Below are 23,219 nucleotides of genomic sequence, written 5' to 3'. Positions count from 1 at the left end.
TTGTTAAGTGAATCTGGCTTCCCCATTGACTTTGCTTGTCAGAAGTTCACAAAAGGTGATTACATGATCCCAGGACACTGCATATTTATGTGAACCAGTTGCCAAGTCTCCAAATTTTGATCACATGACCATGGGGATGCTGCAACAATCGCAAATGTGAAAAACAGTCATAAGGTTTTCAGTGTCATTGTAACTCCGAACGATCACTAAATGGTTGTAAGTCGTGAGCTACATGTACAAGTGTTTACTTATCAAGCAAATATTTTTGGCTTTAGTTGGTGGGGGTGCTCCAAATTTAGAAATCTGTTTTAGAACCATAGGAATGTCATTTCTCAATGTTAAATATAGCTACTTCTAGAGATGGATCAAAAGAACTACGGGAATTGCATGTATATAAAAAATTATTTTGTAGTAATTTTGGAGTATACCTTTTTTAAATTAAATGTCCATTCCGCCTATCTTCTCTCATGGATCATAGGCTGGATATACTGGTACTTCAGGCAGTTTCTTATTGAAACCTTGGCCAGATCTCCAATGTCTTCAGCTTCATCAAGCTAATTTTGTAACCTTTCTAGATTATACACCTCAAATCATGGTTGAAACAATGGTGGGATTCAGCCAGTTCGCACCACTTTGGCAGAACCAGTAGCTAATTTTTTTGTTGCCCAGGCCCAGAATGGACTTCCGGAAGCAGCACCCACACAGAGAACTGGTTGTTCACATATTTGAATCCCACCACTGGGTTGAACTGACACAAATATTTGCCAGTTTTAATTCTCTGTGATCTGAAAATGTTTTTCTTAACAGATGCTTTTTGATTAGGAGAATCAGTGCGTTAATTCTGCTGCATGCAAGTGCATACTTTTGCATTCAAATACTAGGGTAGGGCCTGTTTTTTTGTCTGCAGCTGGAAATATAGATATGTGCCATCTGTCTTGTACTTGCAGGACAGATGGTAAAAGCACCTCATGATTGAAAATAATCCATTCCTTACATATTAAATATATAGAATGTTCAGAAGCATTTTGGTGTATTTCATGGGGGTAGCATATAAAGAAAAATTGTTATCGATGCTATTTATTACAAAATCCCCACAAGCTTATCTGTAAAAATATAATCAGCAAGAAGACATTTTGGTAATGTATGAGTGGGTAAAAGATATGAGGTATAAAATTAAGACTTGAAATAGTTCCATTTATTAGTTTCCTGAAATGCTAATGATATTTTTATTTATGTATACTTCTTATTTCTAACCTGCTCATCTTCCTCAATATATGAAAGTTTAAAGTATTGTTATGCAGATTAGTTCTATGAAACATAGCTAGTTCCACCTGGGCCTAAAATCCATGAAACTGATGGATTTGTTATGAATAGATATACTCACTCATGCTGTTATTGTTACCTCCTGTGTCCTCCAGAGGGCACTCTTACATTATGAAAGTAATGTATAAAGTTGTACACTAGGATAGGAATTTATGTCCCAATTAAGGCGTGTCCTTTAAACTTTGAGGAGTCACTACATACCATGTTTTTTTAGACTGATAACCAAAACAGCAATGTAGAAAGGGCTTTGATACAAATAACACATCCTATATTTATTGCTGAATCACATAGTGATTTTTGTACGTTCACATCTATTCCAATGCTCAGAGCTTAATCAGACTTGCTATAAGATAAACTTGTTCTCCTCTGGGGATAGGAATTGTTTCAGAAGAGGTTTTTTTTTCCTGAGAGATCTCATGTAAATAATGATTACAGGGTCATCATTTGATTCGTCACATTCATTTTACTTGGGAATACTCTACAAAATGAACACTTCTTCAGCTTGCATTAGGTATAAGGGTTCAAAAGCTGCCTATTTAAAACCGCTTCTTCATTACAATTTTAGAAGAAAAAGTCTTGTGTACAACCAAGTCAGAAAATCAACAAAAAGCAATAGTGTCCCTTATTTTAAAACATTGTCTTGGATTTCAAAAGACACTAATTAAACACTTCCCATTAGTTAAGCACTGGGTGTGTGTTTTTCCCCCTTTGGGGTCATTATGGTTTTATTTTTATTTTTGTAACTGATGATTTTAAAAAATTACTCCAGTTTGTAAATTAATACTAATAATTCATATTATTCATATAAATACAAATTCATTATTTATAAATAATTCAAGGTGACTGAGTTATTCTGCTATTATTATTTGGACAATCAATTATAAATGGAACTTTATCATACTTGTTACATGAGTTAAAATGAGGATCTTATTTTTGCATTTACCATATGAAAATTAATTTTCGTTAAACGAAGTTCATAACGTATCACTAAAAAGTTCTTACCTTTAATATCTAATGCTAAATGTGGTTTCATTTTGCTGTAAATCTTGCCATTAGAATTAAAACTCCAGTTTTGCTTTTTGTCATTCTGCTGAAGAGCCAGGCCCAGCTTTGTACCAGGGGTGATCAAATTTCCTACAATCGTTAAGCAGAGATCTTCTGACCCCTGTGCAAGGAAACAGCATCAATTAGAGCCCAGTTCACACTATCATATAAGTAAATGGTCACATGCTTGGATAAAAAAGAGTTGTGTCTGAAAGGTCACACTGAGAGTCCTGACAAGCACTGATGATGTTACCTAGTTTGGGTAATGAAACGTCTGCAACAAAACAACCAAGTTCAGAGGCCATCAAGGACCCCTCATGTCAACCCTGAGCTACAAATATTCTCCTATATTAGCAGATATTTCTATTTACTACTTGAAAATTTATTCATGCCAAAATGATTCCCTATATGGTGTTTAAAGATTTCAACTTCGTTACTTAAATAAAATATATCTTTGTAGAAATGCTGCAAACATTCACAGTATTTTAAAAACAAAACTATCCAGTTACTTGAAATTCAAGATACAATACATCACATTTATAGTTCAGTTCACATAAATTATTTTCTCACCCATTCACGTTGCTTAGCATCACTGAATTGCAAGTAAGCAATAGGCCTTAGCCTCTGTTTAAACATATACAACTTTTGGAGCTACTATAATGAGGCCTACTCTATTGAAAAACCTGTTTGTTTTTTTCTCAGCCTAGTGGCCTCCTTTTAACAGGAGATTCTATGAGGTTGTGCTTCATCACTAAAGAATGGCTTCTTCCCAATCCTTGCTAAGGATTGGTTACAAGAATTCCAGCAAGAATATGCTCAAATGTAGAGAAATCGAAGCCACGTGACAAATGTTACCAAATATCAGAAAGGATAACACTGAAAACCCTTTCATGTTGTTTTAGGTGGGGCATTAAAATTAACACCTTCACTTTTTTAGTCTGTTGTAAGCTACAGCGTACGTCTTCCCATGTCCAAACATGCTCTTGCAAAGGAGGAACCCTTTTTCGCTCTGGGACTGGTTCACAAAAGGATAGTTGAGAAATCTCCCCCTTTGGAAGGATGCTTTGGGAGACATTACCCAACTGTAAACAAGAGATCGCTACAGAGCTTGTCACTTGGCTGTCTTCACTGTATTTGATGTTAACGATCCTGTACATTGTTAAATGTGAAGACTGCAAATCTGCTCCTAGATCAATTGGTCAGATTTAACGGACAGGCAATTAAATAGAAAGCCTCGATGTACGATGGAAGTTTGTAATTTGATTCAAGAAGTGCAAACCGTGTTCTGAAGAATTGGGAATCAAGTAGTTCAAGTGGTTTTTGGCATCTGACAACAAATAACTAGATAAATAAATTAGTAACTGAACAATTATTTCTACTCTCAAAAGCTGATTTTTTACAATTTTACAGACAATTCTCTTTTGTTGTTAACTGCTATGGGTCAGCAATAGCAGACATATAGAATTTGCCTTTCTGAAAAGCTCAAAACCCTAATCAATGTAGCTGAAGAAAAGGCAAAATAAATAATAATCACACAGACTCCTCTTCCTCATTCCTAGCTAATTCCTGAATATATGTGCAGTGTTGTGAAAAATATGACTTTAATTCATATTTTTAATCACCTTGATAGTGCCTGAAGACAAATGTTCAAGAAAAGAGGGGTGAGTCTAAGATTCAACTGCTAAGTAATACAGTATAAACCAGACATGTCAAACACAAGGCCGGCGGACCGGATACGGCCCGCGAAGTGGTTTCATGTGGCCCCCGAAGCCATCCTGGAAACAGTGAGGGAACGGCCCCCACTGCCTTGGCCCAGAGACCCTCCTTCTGTCTGAGACCCCCAGATCTGTCCCACTCCTGCCCAGGCCCCCATAGGCACCCTTGATGCCAATGATGTAGAGCTGGCCATGCCCACCCAGTAGGCCATACGCACTCCAGCCACGCCCACCCAGTAGGCCACGCCCTCCCTGGCCATACCCACCCGGCCCCCCGAGGGCAACCACAATGCTGATGTGGCCCTCAATGAAATTGAGTTTGACACCCCTGGTATAAACAAATAGATTAATGAAGGGGGAAACATATAGTCCTTTTTTGTTTTTAATTTTAGGAACTGTTATGGAACCACATAAGTAGAATAATGTCCTATTTTAGAAGAAAACAACAGACTAGTTAGTAGATTGGGCATTATCAGCACCCAAGCATACTGAGACTGGCACCAAGGCCCTTGGGTCATGACCAAGCCTTCTGAGATAATTACTTTGCCATTGCCGAGGCCTACAGGGATTGCCTACAAATCTCTGCCACTTTTCATTTCCTACCCTATTTGCTTACCCAGCAGGTAACACTTTTAGAGAGGAACCAACCCAGCTGCTGCAAATTTAGCCTCTTCAAATGCAATTTTGCTGGATTAAGCATATCTAGAAGGAAGGGTGGTTGGCAGCAATGACACGCCGTGCAGATTGCGTCTTTTAGCTTGGCACAAGAGAGGCATCAGCTGGAGGCACTGTGAGAATGGCCTAGTTCCCAATCCTGCTAAGAACTGGTTATAGCCATAATTAATAGGAAGAAGAAACTTAACTGTAATGAAAACTAATGATAGAAATAGCCGAAGAATTTAAAAAAAGAGGCTTGTTGCTCACAGGCTGTATTTATTAAGTAAGTCAACAAAAAAGAGAAACAAGGGTGGATTCCTTTCAACTACTTTTTTTCTGTGGGGAAGCAATACCTGTTTTCTGTTTGTCTTATGGAAAGTCTGTCAAATATGCTGAATTGTATTCTACAGCAAGACATGTTTCATATAGAACTTTACCCTACACTTGATGAATCCATCTTGATAAACCCAGATCTGCTCGCCAGATTTATTGTCTTCCACAGCTTGTATCCTCAGAAGACTCAAGTCATCCATATTTCCATCAGCTGCCATGAACTTTCCGGTGTCTTTGTTTCTGAGTCTGAAGTACACTTGTCTCTGTAATGTAACTAGTTTTCTTTAACAATAATAAAACACCTTCACGATTTAGCATTCCCCCTTTTCTTTTAAACTAACGTTAATATTATTAAAGGAAACATAACTAAAATATATGTACACATTTGTAACTACAATTTGAATATTAATTTTACTGTACATTTTTATCTTATTTCATATTAGAAACAACATGCAGATTAACAGAATCCATTCCCGAGACTTGACTGATAATGTACACATTGAAAACATGATTTTCCCACATAGAAATTGATGCCTAAATAACTTTTATGAAGAAGACTTTCATGTTAAGTATTTAGGTTTTCCATAAGGAAGTAAAAATGAAATCTATTAAATAGTTGGGACATTTTAAGTAAATAATCATACCTATTACGGTATATTTTTTGGAGCAAGAGCATACGAATTTTGTAAAAGAGAAGAAACATGGCAATATGTTTAAAATGTACTACCCAAAATTGGAAAACTGAATTAAATCCTAATTTCCAAGTTTAAAATTTTTTCACTGAGAACAAGAAATGTGTGATTTCAGCATTCAGTATAAAAGATATTTCTAAAACCTTAAAATGAGAAGTGGAATAATATTCATTGGTGTGAAATACTGAATAGATTCACTAGTGATTTTATTCAGTGTTACATGTGAAAGGCAATATGCTTACTTTTTGATTCAGAGATGTAATTTTGAATAAAACTGGATGGTAGAATGAAAACCACCATTTAAAAATCCCAAAAGACCATAGATATTTCTGCAGCTCATCATATTCACAGAAGATAAAAATCACATGATTTTTATCATTTGATTCAAACGGTACTCAGGTGGAATATTAACACAAAGAAAATATATTGGAAGAGAAGTTACATGATGATGATGATGATGTTGTTGTTAGCTGCGAAGTCGTGTCCGACCCATGATGATAGAATGATTAAAAAAAACTTTGTAACAAAGCTTTGATATCCCAAAATGGGCTGTAGTAAGTCTCTTACCTGCAGTAAAGGTCGTAGAGAACCAATTTTGTGGTAGCCGCTTGTCTCTTTCCAGTTTGGTATTTTTTTAGGCGTTAGTAAAATCTGACGGCCTTTATAATTATGATGTTCGTAAATAATCCATCTGGAAAAAATCTCTAGTAATTATATCTGTAAAATCATGCTTTTGCTAAAATATCCCTTTTTAAAAAGTTCGTAATAGCATGAAACATCATACAGGTAATCCCCGAGTTACGAGCGTTCACTTAACACTTGTTCGAAGCTACATGATGAGCGCCCCCTAGTGTTTACGAGCAAGTCCCAAAATTACAAATATTGTAGCACCACGGCAGTTGTTTGCTGTTATGAGCGACTTCAGTGGCTTTGCAACCATCGCCCTATTTCCCCCCGCACTCCTCACAACTGCTTCCCCCTCCCTTTCTGCTGCGCCAGACTCACCTTGCAAAAGTCCTCTCTGCCACGGTTTCTTTCCCTTTGAGGGAGAGGAAAGTCAGCTTGGAAATGTTTTTGTGCCAAGAATGGAAATTTCTGGAGTCCATGATCTCGTGTGAATGTTTGAAGTTGCGCCAAATCACGGACCTCAGAAAATTTCTATGTGACAGGTGCCTGTCTCCTGCTCCTGCCCCCAACTCCTTTCTGCCTGACAGCAAGCCTGAAGCCTTCAACTGAGGGAGAAGGACATCGGGGCCCCTCACACCTGCGTCCAGACCGCCGGAGCTTGCTGCGTTGGGGGAGAAAGTAACCCCGTTGTCCCTAGAGCCTCAGAGGCCTCCTCTAAGTGGCCCGGAAAGGAGAACGGGGAACAATTCTGTGTGGCTCTGGAGGTTGGATCCAGCCCTTGAAGGACTGCTCTAAGCTGCTGCTGCCCAGAAAGGAGTTCTGGAGGTTGGATCCAAGCCTCGGAGGGGTCTTCCAAGCTGTTTACACCAGGAAAGGAGGTTGGGTGGGGGGGCTTCTGAATGCCTCTGGAGGTTGGATCCAGCCCTCGGAGAACTGCTGCAAGCCGTTTGCGCCCAGAAAGGAGCTTCTGGAGGTTGGATCCAACTTCTGTAGGCATGCAGAAGCCCCCCTCCCTGACCTCCGTTCCTGGCGCAAATGGCTCGTAAGACCCCTCTGAGGCCTGGATCCAACCTCTGGAGGCATCCAGAAGGCCCCCCCATCTCTGTTCCAGGGGTGGTGGCTGCATGGCTCCAGAGTGGGGAGGAAGAAGGAGGTAGGCACTGCAAAGCACGAGAATTCAGGCACCCATTCTATGCGAAAGAGGATCAGTGCCTGAACTCACACGATATTACAGCACCCAGGGGCTTCCATCGACTCTCCTGTCCCTCAAAAATAGGAACCGCGGCGGACAGGAGACGGATCTTTTCAAGGTAAGTGAGTCCGGTGTGGCAAGAAGGGAGGGAGAAGCATGAGGTATCTTAGTGGGTTGGGTAGGCCTTGGGAGCCTGTTCCATCCCTAGGCCCCCAATGGCCTTCCCTACCCTCAGATACCTCATGTGCACTTAATGAGGCGTGTGTGTCTTAACGAGCATGAAGTGATCTCGTTCGAGATACAAGATTCATTCTATGAGTTTTCGAGTTACGAATGGAATATGCAGGCTCCATTACACTCGTAACTCGAGGACTACCTGTAGTTATCTATTACAGGTATATTTTAGAATCAATTTCAAGTATATCATTATACTTGTCAATATATTTCCCATGACATTCTATAAGAGATCTTCCAAAGTCTTTTTTATGTCTATTTTATATTCAATAATGTTCGAATCTAACAAAGCCATTTTCACGTTTGAATCTAATAAAACGACAATGTTTAATAGGCTCTTAGAAAACAAGGTGGTGTCACCAAGAAATAGGAGCCTCTCTTTGTTCTAGCCCTCCCTCATTTGTAGAATAACATAGTTTTATACTGATTCATTACATTAATTTCCAAAGGATCTGTAGGAGCACATATTAACACCTAAATAATTATTATGTCTGAATTCTTGAAGCATGGTTTAAGGTTAAGATTTGAGATTGGCTTAAAAATCAAGGCATTTATGAAGAATGAGCTAAATCCAGTGATGGGTGAGCAGATTTTTCCTCCTGCAATCTCTGATTCCCCAAATTAGTTATGCAGACTTCCAGAAGCCGCTAGAATAGATTTTGAGAATGCATAAAGAAGTCTATTGACCTTTTTCTGTTGAAAGAGTTTTAATGGAGATGTTTCTACCTTAAGGGAGCAAGATAGAGATACTTTTCTTCCTTCAAATATACAACTAAACTATGTTTAACTTTTTTAAAAAATGGTATAACCTGCATGGTGGAGAGTGGAACATAATATCTACCTCTAGCAAATCTGTGATAAAAATCTTATCAATTGTGTGAAATTAAGTATTATTTTTCTGGGATATTATATTAAAAACACAAACACAATTTTGCTATTTTCTGTAATATAAGCATCTAAGAAAAAATTGGCTTGGTTTGGTTCCCTGGGTAAATCTGAAACCAGTAAATGTCAATTGTCTGTTCCTAGGTTGACAAAAAGACAGGTATATTATATGCTTTCATATAGAGACCGGAACGATATATTAAAGCAAGCATTATAGGAAATCGTATTTAAATTCTACAAATAATAAATGTTCAAGTTCAAACTGTAACTTACATGCCACCCTGGACTTCTACTGAAGCAATATGAGGATTGTAGCCAAGAAACGGGAAATTTACTATTTCTGTAATGAATTCAAATTTCTTTCCTCTGAAGTTTTCTTTTTCAAAAAGGGTTATAACTGGCTCAGAAAGTTCCTGTGGTTTTAAAAAAAGAGAGGTCTTAAGTTATTGTTTTGACAGCAGGGAATTATAGTGCTAATATTCTAGATATAAAAAATGATGTAAACATGTAACACTGTGCGGGACTTTTTTTTGCAAAACTGAAAATATATATATTTTGAATAGAATAAACACGTTATACCTTTTCCCACTTCCTTTATTGGGAATTGTTCAGTCCCGAGGAATAAATCGACATCTTTAAAGTTTTATGTTCTCCTAAATAATTTATTTAAGTAAAATATTTATCTTTTCAAATAATTCCTCCATATAAAACTGTCCAGATGGCAAAGTCTAGAATAAAGGACTTTACTCATTGAAAAGTTATTCCAGGTGTGGGAGGAAAACAAGGAGGCGAAGCAAGGTGATTACTTACAACCACACCTTTCATTCTTGGCTGACATTTTCATGACTCAGCAATAGCTGAGTTTCCAGAATTCCCTTGCAAATTGTTGGCATCTGGAACATTTACAGTTCTTTATTGCTAGTACCACAATGTTAGAATTCCAAAAGACTTGCTTTCTCTGAGGAAGAATTACTAATAAAACCATATAATTTTCCAAATGAAGCCTTCCAGCCTTCTATGAATCGGTGGTATTCAGATTTCTTGGACTTGGTGATTCTTAGTGGACTTTAGTGATTCACTGAGAGTTCATTTGCAAGGAGCTAGTTTTTTTTCCCCGGGAGGAATCTTTTTTTTTATTTAAAAAGTTTTACAATACATTTTGACTTTAATCCCCCCTCCCCCACCCCTATCCAACCCTCCCTATCCCTCTCCCCCATTCCCTCCTCCCCCCCCGACTTCCCAGAGCTAAATACAGGGTATAAAATCGAAAAACAAACGTAAACACCCCTATGTTATCAACAATAAACTATAAATTCTATCTCCCTCTAGCTCACGTAAAATGAATACAAACAATATTAATATTACAAATAAAGTAAAAAAGAAAAAAAGGAAAACAGAAAAAGAACTTTACTCAGAATAAATTTTCTTAATCCCAGTCCTTATTCATATTAATTTAAAAAAAAACACGAAAAGAAAAAAAACTTTCACCTGCTATTTGCATTCTCCCACCTTTTTCTAATTTCCAAACAAATTCTCAGTTACACGCCAAAAGCGCCTATCTCTGTTAACCTAATAATCTCCGACCAAACTAAACTATAATCAAAAATAGTTCTTGCATGTATCACGCCAAATGTCTCGCAGTTCCTAATCATCCTTGAGTTCAAATAAAAAGAGTATAAAAAGAAGGTTTAGGCAGTCTCTAAGACAACTTATTGTTAATTAGGAGCTTGCGTACCCATTCTTAGTTCAACACAAGTCCATAACCCTAATATACTTTTCTAGCAAGCAAATAACATCAATCTTAAATTGTGTAAAATATTAAAAAAAAAACTTTTTCTCCTCTATAATAATTTTACTCCATTGACATTCTAATTTAAAAATTTAATCAGCAATCTTAACGCCCCAAAACTTTTGGAGCACATCTGTCATGACCCCCAAAACTTCTTTAGACCGCTCCCGTCCCCCATCTTCACTATAAGCACGCTTTGGAGATTCCATAACTTTCTGCTGGTCTTGCTCTTGCTCTCGTCTCGCTCTTCTTAGGGCGGCACGTGTCATCTTCTGGCCTCCTGCAGCATCCGATGAGACTGTAACTTGATCCCCTCCAACACCATTGTCCTCTGTCTGTCTATCTGCAACATCTTGAAGCTTTCCCACTCCGTATCCTTTTGCAGCTTCCAAAAATGATAGGGGGGTTGCTTTTAACACATTACTATAAAAATCACGTGCCTGAGCCACAGTAACCAAACGATATCTTTTACCTTCGTGCGTCGCCACCAATCCAACTGGAATCTCCCATCTAAACTTAATATCATGTTTCTTAAGTTCCTGTACTAGAAATGCAAAATCTTTCCTTCTCCTTAGGATCTTCAGAGGGATCTCTTTTAAAACCAAAACTTCTTGCTCAGCCACTATCAATTTAGTATCATAAGCAGCTTGAATGACTTCATCTCTAATTACTCTCTTTGTAAAGTAGACCACCACATCTCTGGGTAACTTCCTCTGTCTTGCAATCCATGAATTTACACGAAAAACTTTGTCCATATTTCCCTCAATTTCAGATGCTGGCTGGCCCAGTACCCCTTCCAGAGCCTCAGAGATCAGCTGCTTTAAATCTTCTTTACCATTCTCCTTTAAACCCCTGATTCTAATAGCATACTGCATCTGATGATATTGAACAAGGCTCAATTCTCCGTCCATTTTATCCCTTATATTTTCATTTTCTAATACCTTTGCTTCTAATATAGAGTTCTTTTGACTGAGATCCTCCACTTTTACATCCAGCTGTTGCACACATTCAGCTACGGATTCAACCATAGACAAGATGTCCACCCTCATTGCTCTCAACTTCTCTTCCATCTTCTTCTCCAATTTCTCCATTTTCTCCTCCATTTTCTCCTCCAGCTTTTTCAACTTTTCATCCATCATATCAGACATCAATTGTGCATGCTTTCCAAGAGCATCTTGTAAATCCTTAAGCGTCAATACCGGGGGAGATGCAGGAGGAAGCAAAGCTTGCAATGAGGTCTCTTGCACCAGGGAAGACCCCGCATTCCGAAGAGCTTTAGAAGTTTTAGCCGCCATCTTCCCCCACTTTCACTTATTGCGCACTTTCACTTTAAAGCTATAAAATCCATTGAGCTAGAGAGTAAAGATAAGAGTACACATCACCTTGACCTCCTGTACCGCTCTGCCTGCATCTTGATAATCAAAAGTATTTCCTTTTGGCAGGGGTGGTTGCTAACGCCTGGCTCTGCTCCAAAAATCCCAGAGCAGAGGCGCTGCGCAGCTCGTAGCAACCCAGGCTTTGGGGGGGGCTCAGCCTTCAGCCGCCCAAGCTCTCAGCTCAGGCAGCCCCGGAGAGCTCAACCCCTACCTGGGGCCTCACCCCTCCTCTTCTCCCGAGGGGGCTTCAAATCCATCTAAACAGCTGATCGGCGCTGTTTACGATGGAAAAACACAGCTGCGGAGCGGGCAGCCCAAAAACGGCTGTCTTCGGCGTCGCGTCGCCACCGGAAGTCGCAAGGAGCTAGTTTTATGTATTATATAACTGACTTTCTGCAGCAAGTATCTGCCATTCTGAACCATGTAAAATAGACAATTTTTTCATTTTGTTAATTTACATTGGCGTATAGTTTTATTCTGTTTAATAATCAGATAAAAAGTGCAATGCATAACCTTACTTTATCTACACATCCCTTTAATTCTATAATAAATACCCGACTGTTGTGTGGAAAAATCATTTTATATTCCTGAATCATTAAGCAAAAACCAGAGCACCCTTCAGTACAAGTTCAAGTTACCCTAATGCTAAAAGTAATCTTTGCTTTGCAGTGGAAAGTATTCTGTTCAAAAGGGTACAACCTTTTTTCAAATTCAAAACAGACTTGGTTGGATTCTTCAGGAACAAATTAACACACTCTTCAAAAGTAGGATTATCTACTCAGGTTGAATTAAGCTTTCATCTAAGAAAAACTGAGGGGCGTAAACATGTTGAAATTCCAGTCCATGTTTATCATCGCTGTTAATACCCACACAATTATCTTTCTCTCCCTATTTTGTAAAATCTCTTTATTTTTCTTTCCGGTATTATTCCAGCCAATTAGTAACATACTGTAATCAAGAAAACATTATGGAATTATGGAGTTCAACTTAGTGACGTCTTCTCATATTGTGCTACATAATAAAGTAGTCGTGTCAAGTATGCTGCAACATCCAGGGAAATCTTTTGCTCTAATTTTATCTCATACACATACATCCCAGGAAGGCATAGATTAGGGGTCTTCAAACCTGGCCCTTTTATGACTTGTGGACTTCAACTCCCAGAATTCCTCAGCCAGGCATGCTGGCTGAGGAATTCTGGGAGTTGAAGTCCACAAGTCATAAAAGGGCCAGGTTTGAAGCCCCTGGCATAGATATAGCTATAGGCATATGATGCCTCTAGCCTGATCATATAAAGATGGAAGTTTGGTTACTATTTCTGTACTCAAAGAGTACTTAGCAGAAAAGAACCTTCTCCTCTATTGAACTCATTGCATACTTTCACTTATTTATTTTATTTATTTGATTTGTATACCGCCCTTCTCCCTAAGGACTCAGGGCGGTGAATAGTGACATAAATATCAAAATGCACAAATACAGAAATTGAAAACAAATTAAACCCTAATGCCCAAATGCAGAAGATAAGTTACATTAAAACAATAATTACAACAGAACCTGTCAGACCAGACCGGATTGCTGAAACAGATAGGTTTTTAGGTCGCGTTGAAGCTGTTTTACTTTTAATTCAACTCCAGTACTAGAAACTGAGTTGGTCTAGACAGGGGTCTTCAAACTTGGCCCTTAATATGATTTGTGGACTTCAACTCCCAGAATTCCTCATGTCATAAAAGGGCCAAGTTTGAAGACCCCTACTCCAGAGTGAAAAATACTTCAAGCCACTGAGACAGGGGAGATACATTTTTGTTTTACATTTTTATTTTTGTTTTTATACTATTTATAAGCCACATCATCCTAAAAAATTCGGGGGGCGGCATATATTAAAAAACATCACATTTTAGTTGCAAAGTCAGCTCTGAAAAAGAAGACTGGGTTATCAAAGAATTAACTATTATATTTGTAAAAATTTTTGACTAATGGAGTTATAGAATAATAACTTTCTAAATAAATTAACAATCTGTAAATACTTAAAAGTATCCAGAATAAAATATGTTATTACTTAGGATTATAATTCATATGCTCTCACTGCTGTGCCTCACATAAACCATTCACATATATTTTGAAGCCTCACCCTTTTCTAACCTGCTTGGCTATAAAACTCCCTTTTTATAACTTACAATATTTACAACTTGTAAAGACTTCAAGCATGTTTGGGGTAGGCAACCCATTGCAGACAGATCAGGATAGGCTCCTTCTTCTAACACATACTGATTCCCAGAGTAATTTTCTTTATCGTAGGCAATCCAACTACAAGAAAAAAAATGTAAGTAAGAACATAAGATAGATTTTAAATAATTTCAAGATTGAAAACTTGCTGACAAAAGTGCTGGGCCAAATGCAGCAACTATTTAGTATTTCTATTCATTATTTCTATTCTATTATTTCTTTGGTGAAGACAAGGGACAGAAATCAGATTTTTAAAACAGCAATATGAAATTGGAACGATTTACAAAATTGTCCAACCGTTTTCCTTCCTTTTTCTCCTTAATTAAAAGAGAATCCAGAAACACTTTCTAAAATGTAAAAGAAATAATTCAAACAGGGCAAATCCTTTGGATCTGATGAAAGAAATGTAATCAGGAGCACTGTAAAATAGCTACAGTCTTAAAATCCTTAGAAAAGAAGATGGTTTAAGTCTTACTGACAAGTCCTCTGAGTCACATTTCTCCCTTCAAATGCAAGGCACCAGTAAGTCTTATTTACTTCTATGGGAAACAATGTTGATTAAAACATCTTTCAATGTATTTTTGGACTCATCCCTCTGTCATTCATCTTAGGTATATTTTAACTTATTAAAAACAAAAAATACAGGAAACTCAATATAGTTGTGGTTGCCCATAAACACCCCATAACTTAGAATGGTTTTGTGCATCAGCATAAAAGTATGTATCCATCCAGCCCAGCCTAGATGACCTCCCTTTGCGCCTCTTTCAAAAATGTGCTTCCATAACAGCTTGTTGACTAGAACACCTCAAAGTAACTTTTCACTCACCTGCCAGATAATACCTTTGAAGATTTAGCAGGAAATTCCACAATTTGAGAAACATCTTTCTCAAGCATTTGACTGCTGCCTTGGAACTCTGGTTCTGAAAATAACTGGACCTTTAAAGGTAACACAGATCACACATAGATTAACAATACATCTAGACATAATCCGTCTTTTCTCTCTTGATACAAATGAGCTGTTTCAGATATGCAGTCTTCTTTTCTTTTGCTGTTCTTTCCTGGATTATGTTTATATTCTGCAAACTATTCTATCAGCAACTCTCCCCACATCTCAATTCTTCCCTTTTTTTTTAAAGTCACTATACTTCTGACTCGGCTTCCATTCCGTATTGCCTGTGCAAAATATTTGGTTAATTTTACCTTAAATTTTCCCACATGATCATTGATGATATCCTAAAAAATATAGAGAACAAAGAATAAGAAAATGACACCAGAAAAAATAATTATGAATGAGGAGATACATTTTAAAAACCTGTATGTTTTTCTAAAAAAGAGGAATCTTCTTACCAAAAGTATGGGTTGAACTGAAGATATCCTATTATTCTTTGCCCCCCAAGCTTCATAGCTGGGGTACATTCCTTTATCAAGAATATATTGTTCTCCTGTAAAGTCAGGGTTTTCATAAGCCACCCACCTGAAAAAATGTCAATTATAATATACTAGGATTTTAATGGAACTTTACATTTTTATATATATAAAAAGAAAAAGTTAATAAAAGAACAGAATGACATTGTTGTATACATAGGTTTTTTTTAAAGGAACACGATTTGCCTTTGTACATAATTTTCTTCAGTCCATGTAACAAATAATTCTGTTTTTTTTTTAAAAAGGACTCAATACCTATTTCCATGCATGATTTGTAGGAAACTGCTCTGTTCAGACTCTGCCATATACATTTTAGGAAACCTTTATACTTTTTCCTATTATTATGCAATTTGAAGACACCATCCTACCTCCTCTAGGAGTATCTCCTACTGAACTCAATTCAGTTTCAGGACTGACATGTTAATAATGAAGTTAAAGCTATTTTTTATTGTTACCTGTGATTTTATATATATGTTCCTTTTGCAAAGTTTTTGTATGTTTCGCTTCCCCTAATTCTCCAAGTGTTACAGCAAAAATATCACAAGATATATATATAAAAAGCTAGGAGAATGGCATATTACATGGCTGTTATGTGTTTTGGCCTCTTCTTTTATGTTTATCCTTTTGAATTTTGTTTAACTACTTTGGTAATTAGTTAGTTAATGTTTATTCTGATAGACAGCTGTAAATTGCTTGGCCAAAGTGACAAGATATGAACAACATGTTAACCACTAAGTCCAACAAGGTGTGTTTGCACTTTAACTCAAGAGTTTTGAAAACAGTTCAGGCCTGGCTGATTCTCAAAGATATGAGACTTTTCATTCTACAAACACCATGCTACTCTTATTCATGAATGCACAATTGAAAACATTAATATAGTTTTATACTGAGAATCTAAATAAAGAATAATGATTTCTTCACTCTGCAGTAAGACTATCAATGAAAATGCATTGCATGATTTGTGCCAACTATAATTTACCTCATTTTTAGTATTACATATTCCCTTAATTTGTGCTTTTCTCAAGAAGAACAAGCACAGTACTGTATCCTGCTTGTGGAGCTGCTATTGCAGGACAAACATTTTGAGTGTCCCTTAAACTGTTTAAATAGTAGGCATGGTTTTCAATGAAAAGACACGCTCAGGGTCTCACAAGTGAAGTTGGTTTGCAAAGAGAAAGCCAAATGTCACCATCTTGCCAGACAAGGCGTAGTTTGTTAAGTAAAATCATACTGCTTGTTTGCTAATTTTAATTATGACCCACTTTAAGTCCTGATAAATTTCAAGTGAGGTTTTTTTTTCCTGTACTTAACTGTATAAATTTAATGGTTTGTATATAGTTAAGAGAAAGCAAACATGAAGAAGCTAGAATAGCACTTTCTTCAAATTATAGTTGACCTGACCCAACCCTTATGCTTCACTTTCTGTTCATATCTAAAAGGACAGAGGCACCTTTGCACTTAGAATGATCTATTTGTTGTTTAAATTCCAGTATTTTGATGGAATTTGAGCAGCCAGAGGTTTTTTTTTTTTTAATCACAGTGGGTTACCCAAAGTGAGTTCCACTGAAGTCAGTAATAATTCCATGATCAAATGTTGTGCAGTATAAACCTTTAAAGGAAAAGTTGGGGGAAAACCCAGAAAATTCTGAGTTGGGATATATTCCATAGGAACATCACAAAACTAGATGTCCTTGGCGAATACAAGTTCTTCTCTTGCTTTGATTTCATTCATGGGAACTCAATGTAGTGTAAGAAGACTAATCTGAGTAGGATTAGGAACCTGTGTTAATCACCACTCCTGAGTCAGAACAAGGACATTTGTTTATGTTGCCAGGCACTTCATCTTGAAAGTGCTTTGACATAGTTGCCAAACTATGACAAATGTATTCCTGGAGGGAATTAAATATTTATGTAAAGTGGCAGAATAGTGCAGCACACCTTTTGTCTCCGAAAGGAAGAAAGCAGTAAGTAGGTTTGTAACCTATTACGCATATATAATTGCAAAAATGTACCTTACAAGATAAATTTCAGAGCACTGAAAGTTTTTACTTAGGGCCACGGATCACCAACATATTAATCAAACAGTCTTTAAAAAAACCTTGGAACACTTAACTGATTTTAAACTGAATATGAGCCAACAATGTGATCTGGCTGTAAAAAAGGCAAACTAGTTTTAGCCTGTATTAACAGTTATATAATTTTCAAATTATGGAAATGGAAAAATCCAGTCTATTCTCCATAGTTGAGATATTGCTTCCATTTATGTGCTGAATTCTGGGCACCATGTTTTAAAAGGATTCAAAAAATTAAACAAATTCAAAGAAGGATACTTGAAATTATCATGGGACTAGAAACATGCTCACTAAAGAGAGATTAAGAGTGGTGGGCATATTTGGTTTTGAGAAAAATGCCTGAGAAGGGAGTAATTGTACTTCAAATAATTGAAAGAATGTTATATAGAACTTATTTTCTCTTGCTCCAAAGCACAAGAACTCTGCTCCAGAAAAAATAATGGATTTAAGTTACAGGAAAACAGATTCTAAGAGAATGTTAGAAAAAAAGTTCTTAATACTAAGAACAGTTCACCAGCGTTACAAACAACCGATGGACAGAGATATAGTGGACTTCCCTTCATTGGATTTATTCAAGTGGAGGCTGAAGAACCATATATTTAAGATACTTTAATTTAGATTTCTTTACTGATCAGAGGAGTAAGCTCAGTTGCTTTTATGACTTCTTTCAACTCTGTGAGCCTATGGTTCTAGTTTAATCTATCATCTTCCTAATAACATTTAAAATTCACCCAAGAAACTGCACATTTTTAAAAAAAAACAACAACCTGTTTCATAAGGGAAAGCTTTTTTCCTTTGGCATTTTAATATGAAGAGTTTTTGCTCAAAATGCTAATGAATATAATGTCTGATGCACTTGTATTTTATTCTCCTACGTCAACATTCACCATTAAATTTAAAAAGATCATCTTACTTACACTCCACTAATCACATTTACGGATTGTGTCCTTAATCCATAGCCAGTATCCTTCAAATTTGAAATAATCCCTAATACATTTATACTGGAACCTTTAGTCCCAAAGTCTTTTTCAGTGTACATTATCATGTGAGGGTGCATCAGATCCTGAAGAGAGAAAAACCAAAAGAAGATAAAATAGAGAAATGAAGAAAAAAAATAACTGTTTATCATATAAAAACAATTCCCACTTGATTGTATTATTGTTGCCTTGTATATACTATAGATGTGGTAGGAAGACTGGGACAGTGTAAAGAGGAAAGCAACAGTAAGACGAAACTTGGAGGATTAAAAAACCCCAGAATGAATGCCTCAGCACTCTCTTGGAAACTGCCTTCACTCTTTACAGATATTAGGAATATCTGGTTTGAAGGTATTTAGCAGATTAATTGTTCAAACAAAAGAAATCCTCTAGAGCAGACATGTCAAACACAAGGCCCGGGGGCCAGATCCGGCCCGCGAAGTGGTTTCATGTGGCCCCCGAAGCCATCCTGGAAACAGTGAGGGAACGGCCCCCACTGCCTTGGCCCTGGCCCAGAGACCCTCCTTCTGCCAGAGACCCCCAGATCTGTCCCACTCCTGCCCGGGCCCCCATAGGCACCCTTGATGCCCATGATGTAGAGCTGGCCACGCCCACCCAGTAGGCCATACGCACTCCAGCTGCACCCACCCAGTAGGCCGTGCCCACCCTGGCCATACCCACCCAGCCCCCCGAGGGCAACCACAATGCTGATGTGGCCCTCAATAAAATTGAGTTTGAAACCCCTGCTCTAGAGGAGGAAATTAACCCTTAAACAGCCTTCAGCTAACTCAGTGCCTTCTGGATACATTGGAACATCAGTGCCCAAAACTCTTAGTTAGCAGGCCCAATAGCCAACATATCTAGAGAGCAGCAAGTTGGAAACAAGTACACTCAATTGCTAATGGCACATTTCCGTTGATGCTCCAAAGTCTGTAAAGACAAAGTTGCCTTGTAGCTAAAAGAATCACAGTGAAAGAGCAATGAGAGCCAACCTCATCGGAAAAACTAATTTCAATGACATGAGCAAATGCTGCCTTAGCACTTTCAGTGCTGTAGGTAATCTGGATGCTGGCTAAAACAGGCATCTGAACACGGGTACTTTGCTACAGGCATTTCTCTCCTCAGCCTTTTAATGCAGGAAGTGGTGTACTTGCAAACCCTCCCCTTCTTTCCTATACCAGTTGGTGACACTACATAATTACATTGGAGTGGTTGTCCTGGCTCTCAACAATTTGCTGATGGATCCATTAATGGGAATAAATACAAAGAGAGGGGAGAGAGCTCCACTTCCCTATTTAGGAACAAGGAAAAAAACAACAACCCCTGTTTGATTCTGGTGTGGGGATATGCTTTCACGCCTCAAGAGGAGGAACAAGAGAGGCTCTGCATGGCTGTTCCTTCCACCTTTTTCGGACTTCAGATTAGCCTCAAGTTCTGACTGATTTTCACCTATGCTGTTTTAGCGATCTGGTTTCTCTGTTTTCAGAGAATGCAAAAAGCTTAAATTGCTATCATTATCAGTCCTCCTGTCCTACTCCCCTTCTGCTATACATGACAAATACACAGTCGTTCCTTGCACGTCCATCTGTACAGCCTGGGATTTCATCAGAATCATAGGCAGCAAAGCAACCGTTCCCAGATAAGCAGGCAATGGAACAAATCCTTCAGATACCTAGAATGCCACAGGGACGAGGCTCGGGAAGATACACAGTAAGTAATATGTTGGACTACAGTTCACATCATGCCAGTAACCAAGACCTCTGCCGATGGTGTTTGGGAAGTTGGAAGCTGCAGCCCAACGGAACAGGAAGGAAACAGGTAGGAAAGCATGCAGCATTGCTTTTCAGGTTTATACTTCAGATTCAAATACAGATAGTCCTTGACTTCCTGTATAACACTTCATTAGGGGCCATTTGATATTACAACGGCACTGACGTATGACTGTTTTTCACACTTATGACCATTTCAGCATCTCCGTGGTCAGGTGATCAAAATTCAGAGGCTTGGCAACTGACTCATATTTATGATGGTTGCAGTGTCCCCAGGGGTCATGTGATCACCTTTTGCAACCTTCTGACGAGCAAATTCAATCGGGAAGCCAGATTCACTTAACAACCGTGTTACTAACTTAACACCTGCAGTGATTACCACTTAACGACTGTGGTAGCAGAAGTTGTAAAATGGAACAAAACTCACTTAAAAAAATGTCTCACTTAGCCACAGAATTTTTGGGCCCAATTATAGTTGTAAGTCAAGGAGTACCTGTACACATTTTCATCCCCAACTGACCATACAGTTTCAGATAAATGAATCATCCAACCGGTTCATGATCTAGCAAATGACTCACTCTTTTGCAAACATACTTTTTGCCAACTTGTCTTTACTGAACTGGGCAAAGAAGCGTAAGTGTAATGTGAAGAAGAAAGTAAGGAAGAAAAAAATTGTTCTGCAAACAATGAAAAGGGTACATTGCACTTCTTTAAGTCTATGCCAAGATTATATATTCTTAAACTTACCCCTAGAACAGGCCGTAGTGATTGCAACTGTTCATCATAACCACCCCAGTCCGTCCATTCCTGGTATTCGCCTTCTTCCAGTAAATACTGATGCCCTTCAAACTCTGGCTTCTCATAAGCAACCCAGCTACAAATAGTGAACAAAAATGGAAAACTCAAAAATAAGTGTGATTGTTAAAATGTCATCTTAAAAGGACCAAAAATGGAGCATGAAATAAACTTACCAACATTTTAAATTAAATACAAGGAGAACCCGCATTTCAAGGTAAAATTTTAACTCTGATTAGATTACCATGAGTAACGAATGGTATTATACTGTCCAAACTTACTCAATTTTAGCTAAATTTTAAATCAGATTGGTAGGAAAAAATAAACACAGATTCATATAGCTTCAAAAAAATAAATCACTTATGTTTTTATATTAGCATTATCTACTGTATGGCATTTATGTTTACTTAACAGTGATGATAATTCAGTCATTTCATTTGAACATATTTTGAATGCACCTAGACCTGCACTATTTGCCATCATATTAACACAATTTTCAAAAACCGCTCTCGAATAAATAAATAAATAAATAAATAAATAAATAAATAAATAAATAAATAAATAAATAAATAAATAAAAAAACATGAATGGTTTTTACTATTATAAATGCTTTACTGACTTCTTCAGAAGGTCAAAATCTGTATTTTAACTTCTTTAGATGTCCTAATCTTCCAGTTTAATGACTAATACTATGCTACTGTTTCCACAACAGTTATGAGTAAAATCACAGGGGTTTTAAAATATTGTTTTCTTAAACTGCACTTTAGAATCTAATTTCTAATTCCAGAAAGGCATGGAGTGGTAGTTTCAACTTCCCAAACAGTCCTGCATTTTAGGAATCTTAAAGGGTTTTAAAGATTTTCTACAACTTTTCTAAATACTTGTGCCTTTAATGTGAATCAAATATTTTAATGCTGGCTCGCTAATTTATGGATTAGATCCAATCAGCTATATTATTTGTGATATAACCAGCTTAAATCCCATTAAATCAGTGGGCCTACCTTAAATATGATTTAATCTGGATCCAACTGTATATGTACCCACTGTTCCTGAATGACACAGATGGCAGCATATTCTGATGCTGTAGATTCTGATTTAATTATATTCTTTCATAAACCTGCATGCTGTGAACATGGTCCATCTATCACCTTCCTAAATCATATATTTGTAAGATTTATGTCCCACCTTATGTACAGGTAGCCCTCAACTCACAACCATTCATTTAGTGACTGTTCCAAGTTTAAAAAACACTGGAAAAAGGGAGTCACGACCTTTTTTCACACTTACAACCATTGCAGCATTCCCATGGTCATGTGATCAAAATTCAAACATTTGGCAACTGATTCATATTTATAACGGTTGCAGTGTCCCAGAGTCAAGCAATCACGTTTTGCGACCTTCTGACAAGCAAAGGGAAGCCAGTTTCACTTAATAACCATGTTACTAACTTAAAAGCTGTGGTGATTCACTTAACAACTGTAGCAAGAAAGGTCATAAAATGGGGCAAAACTCACTTAACAAATGTCTCACTTAGCAACAGAAATGTTGGGCTCAATTGTGGTCGTAAGTTGAAGACTACCTGTACACAGCACTCACTCCTCCATTTTTTTTCCTACCAATAATCCTGTGAGGTAGGTTAAAAGAGCCTTGGTGGAGCAGTGGGCTAATGCCTCCTTAAGTAACACCAGCTGCCTGCAATTAGTGCAGGTTCGAGTCCCACCAGGCTCAAGGTTGACTCAGCCTTCCGTCCTTCCGAGGTAGGTAAAATGAGGACCCAGATTGTTGGGGGCAATAAGCTGACTTTGTAATAATGCCGCTTGGGGTGTGTGTGAAAGCCCTAATAAGCAGGCATATACATAGAATGAAGGCTACTGCTAAGCACATTGGTTTGTGCTTAAAATTGTAAGCCGCCCTGAGTCTTCGGAGAAGGGCAGGATATAAATGGGATTAAAAAAAAGAGAGAGAGAGTAATTGGCCCATAATTATCTGTGAGTTTTTGTAGCTTGAAGGTCCTACTCCAACACCTTAACCACTACATCACATTCAAACTCAATGCTTTTTCTCAGCTTGCATACTTCCAGGAGATGTAAAATG

General features: G+C 37.6%; 1 protein-coding gene across 1 annotated transcript in view; it reads right to left on the bottom strand.

Moving 5' to 3' along the window:
- The window catches only part of CRYBG1 (crystallin beta-gamma domain containing 1), a 47,012-nt gene that overhangs the window by 2,548 nt on the left and 21,245 nt on the right, over positions 1-23,219 (bottom strand). Inside the window, exons 11-20 of the mRNA XM_083373509.1 lie at positions 21,078-21,204; positions 18,502-18,647; positions 15,435-15,561; positions 15,288-15,320; positions 14,914-15,023; positions 14,039-14,168; positions 8,976-9,115; positions 6,332-6,455; positions 5,177-5,335; positions 2,326-2,488 (exon numbers count right to left, since the gene is read on the bottom strand). Of these exons, the coding sequence (XP_083229635.1) occupies positions 2,326-2,488; positions 5,177-5,335; positions 6,332-6,455; positions 8,976-9,115; positions 14,039-14,168; positions 14,914-15,023; positions 15,288-15,320; positions 15,435-15,561; positions 18,502-18,647; positions 21,078-21,204 (1,259 nt within the window). The remainder of the gene's footprint in view (positions 1-2,325; positions 2,489-5,176; positions 5,336-6,331; positions 6,456-8,975; positions 9,116-14,038; positions 14,169-14,913; positions 15,024-15,287; positions 15,321-15,434; positions 15,562-18,501; positions 18,648-21,077; positions 21,205-23,219) is intronic.

This window comes from Vipera ursinii, assembly GCF_947247035.1.
Source record: "Vipera ursinii genome assembly, chromosome: 1".
NCBI lineage: Eukaryota > Metazoa > Chordata > Lepidosauria > Squamata > Viperidae > Vipera > Vipera ursinii.
Note: the sequence above shows the minus strand (reverse complement) of the source record. Positions and strands in the feature narration are given on the sequence as shown.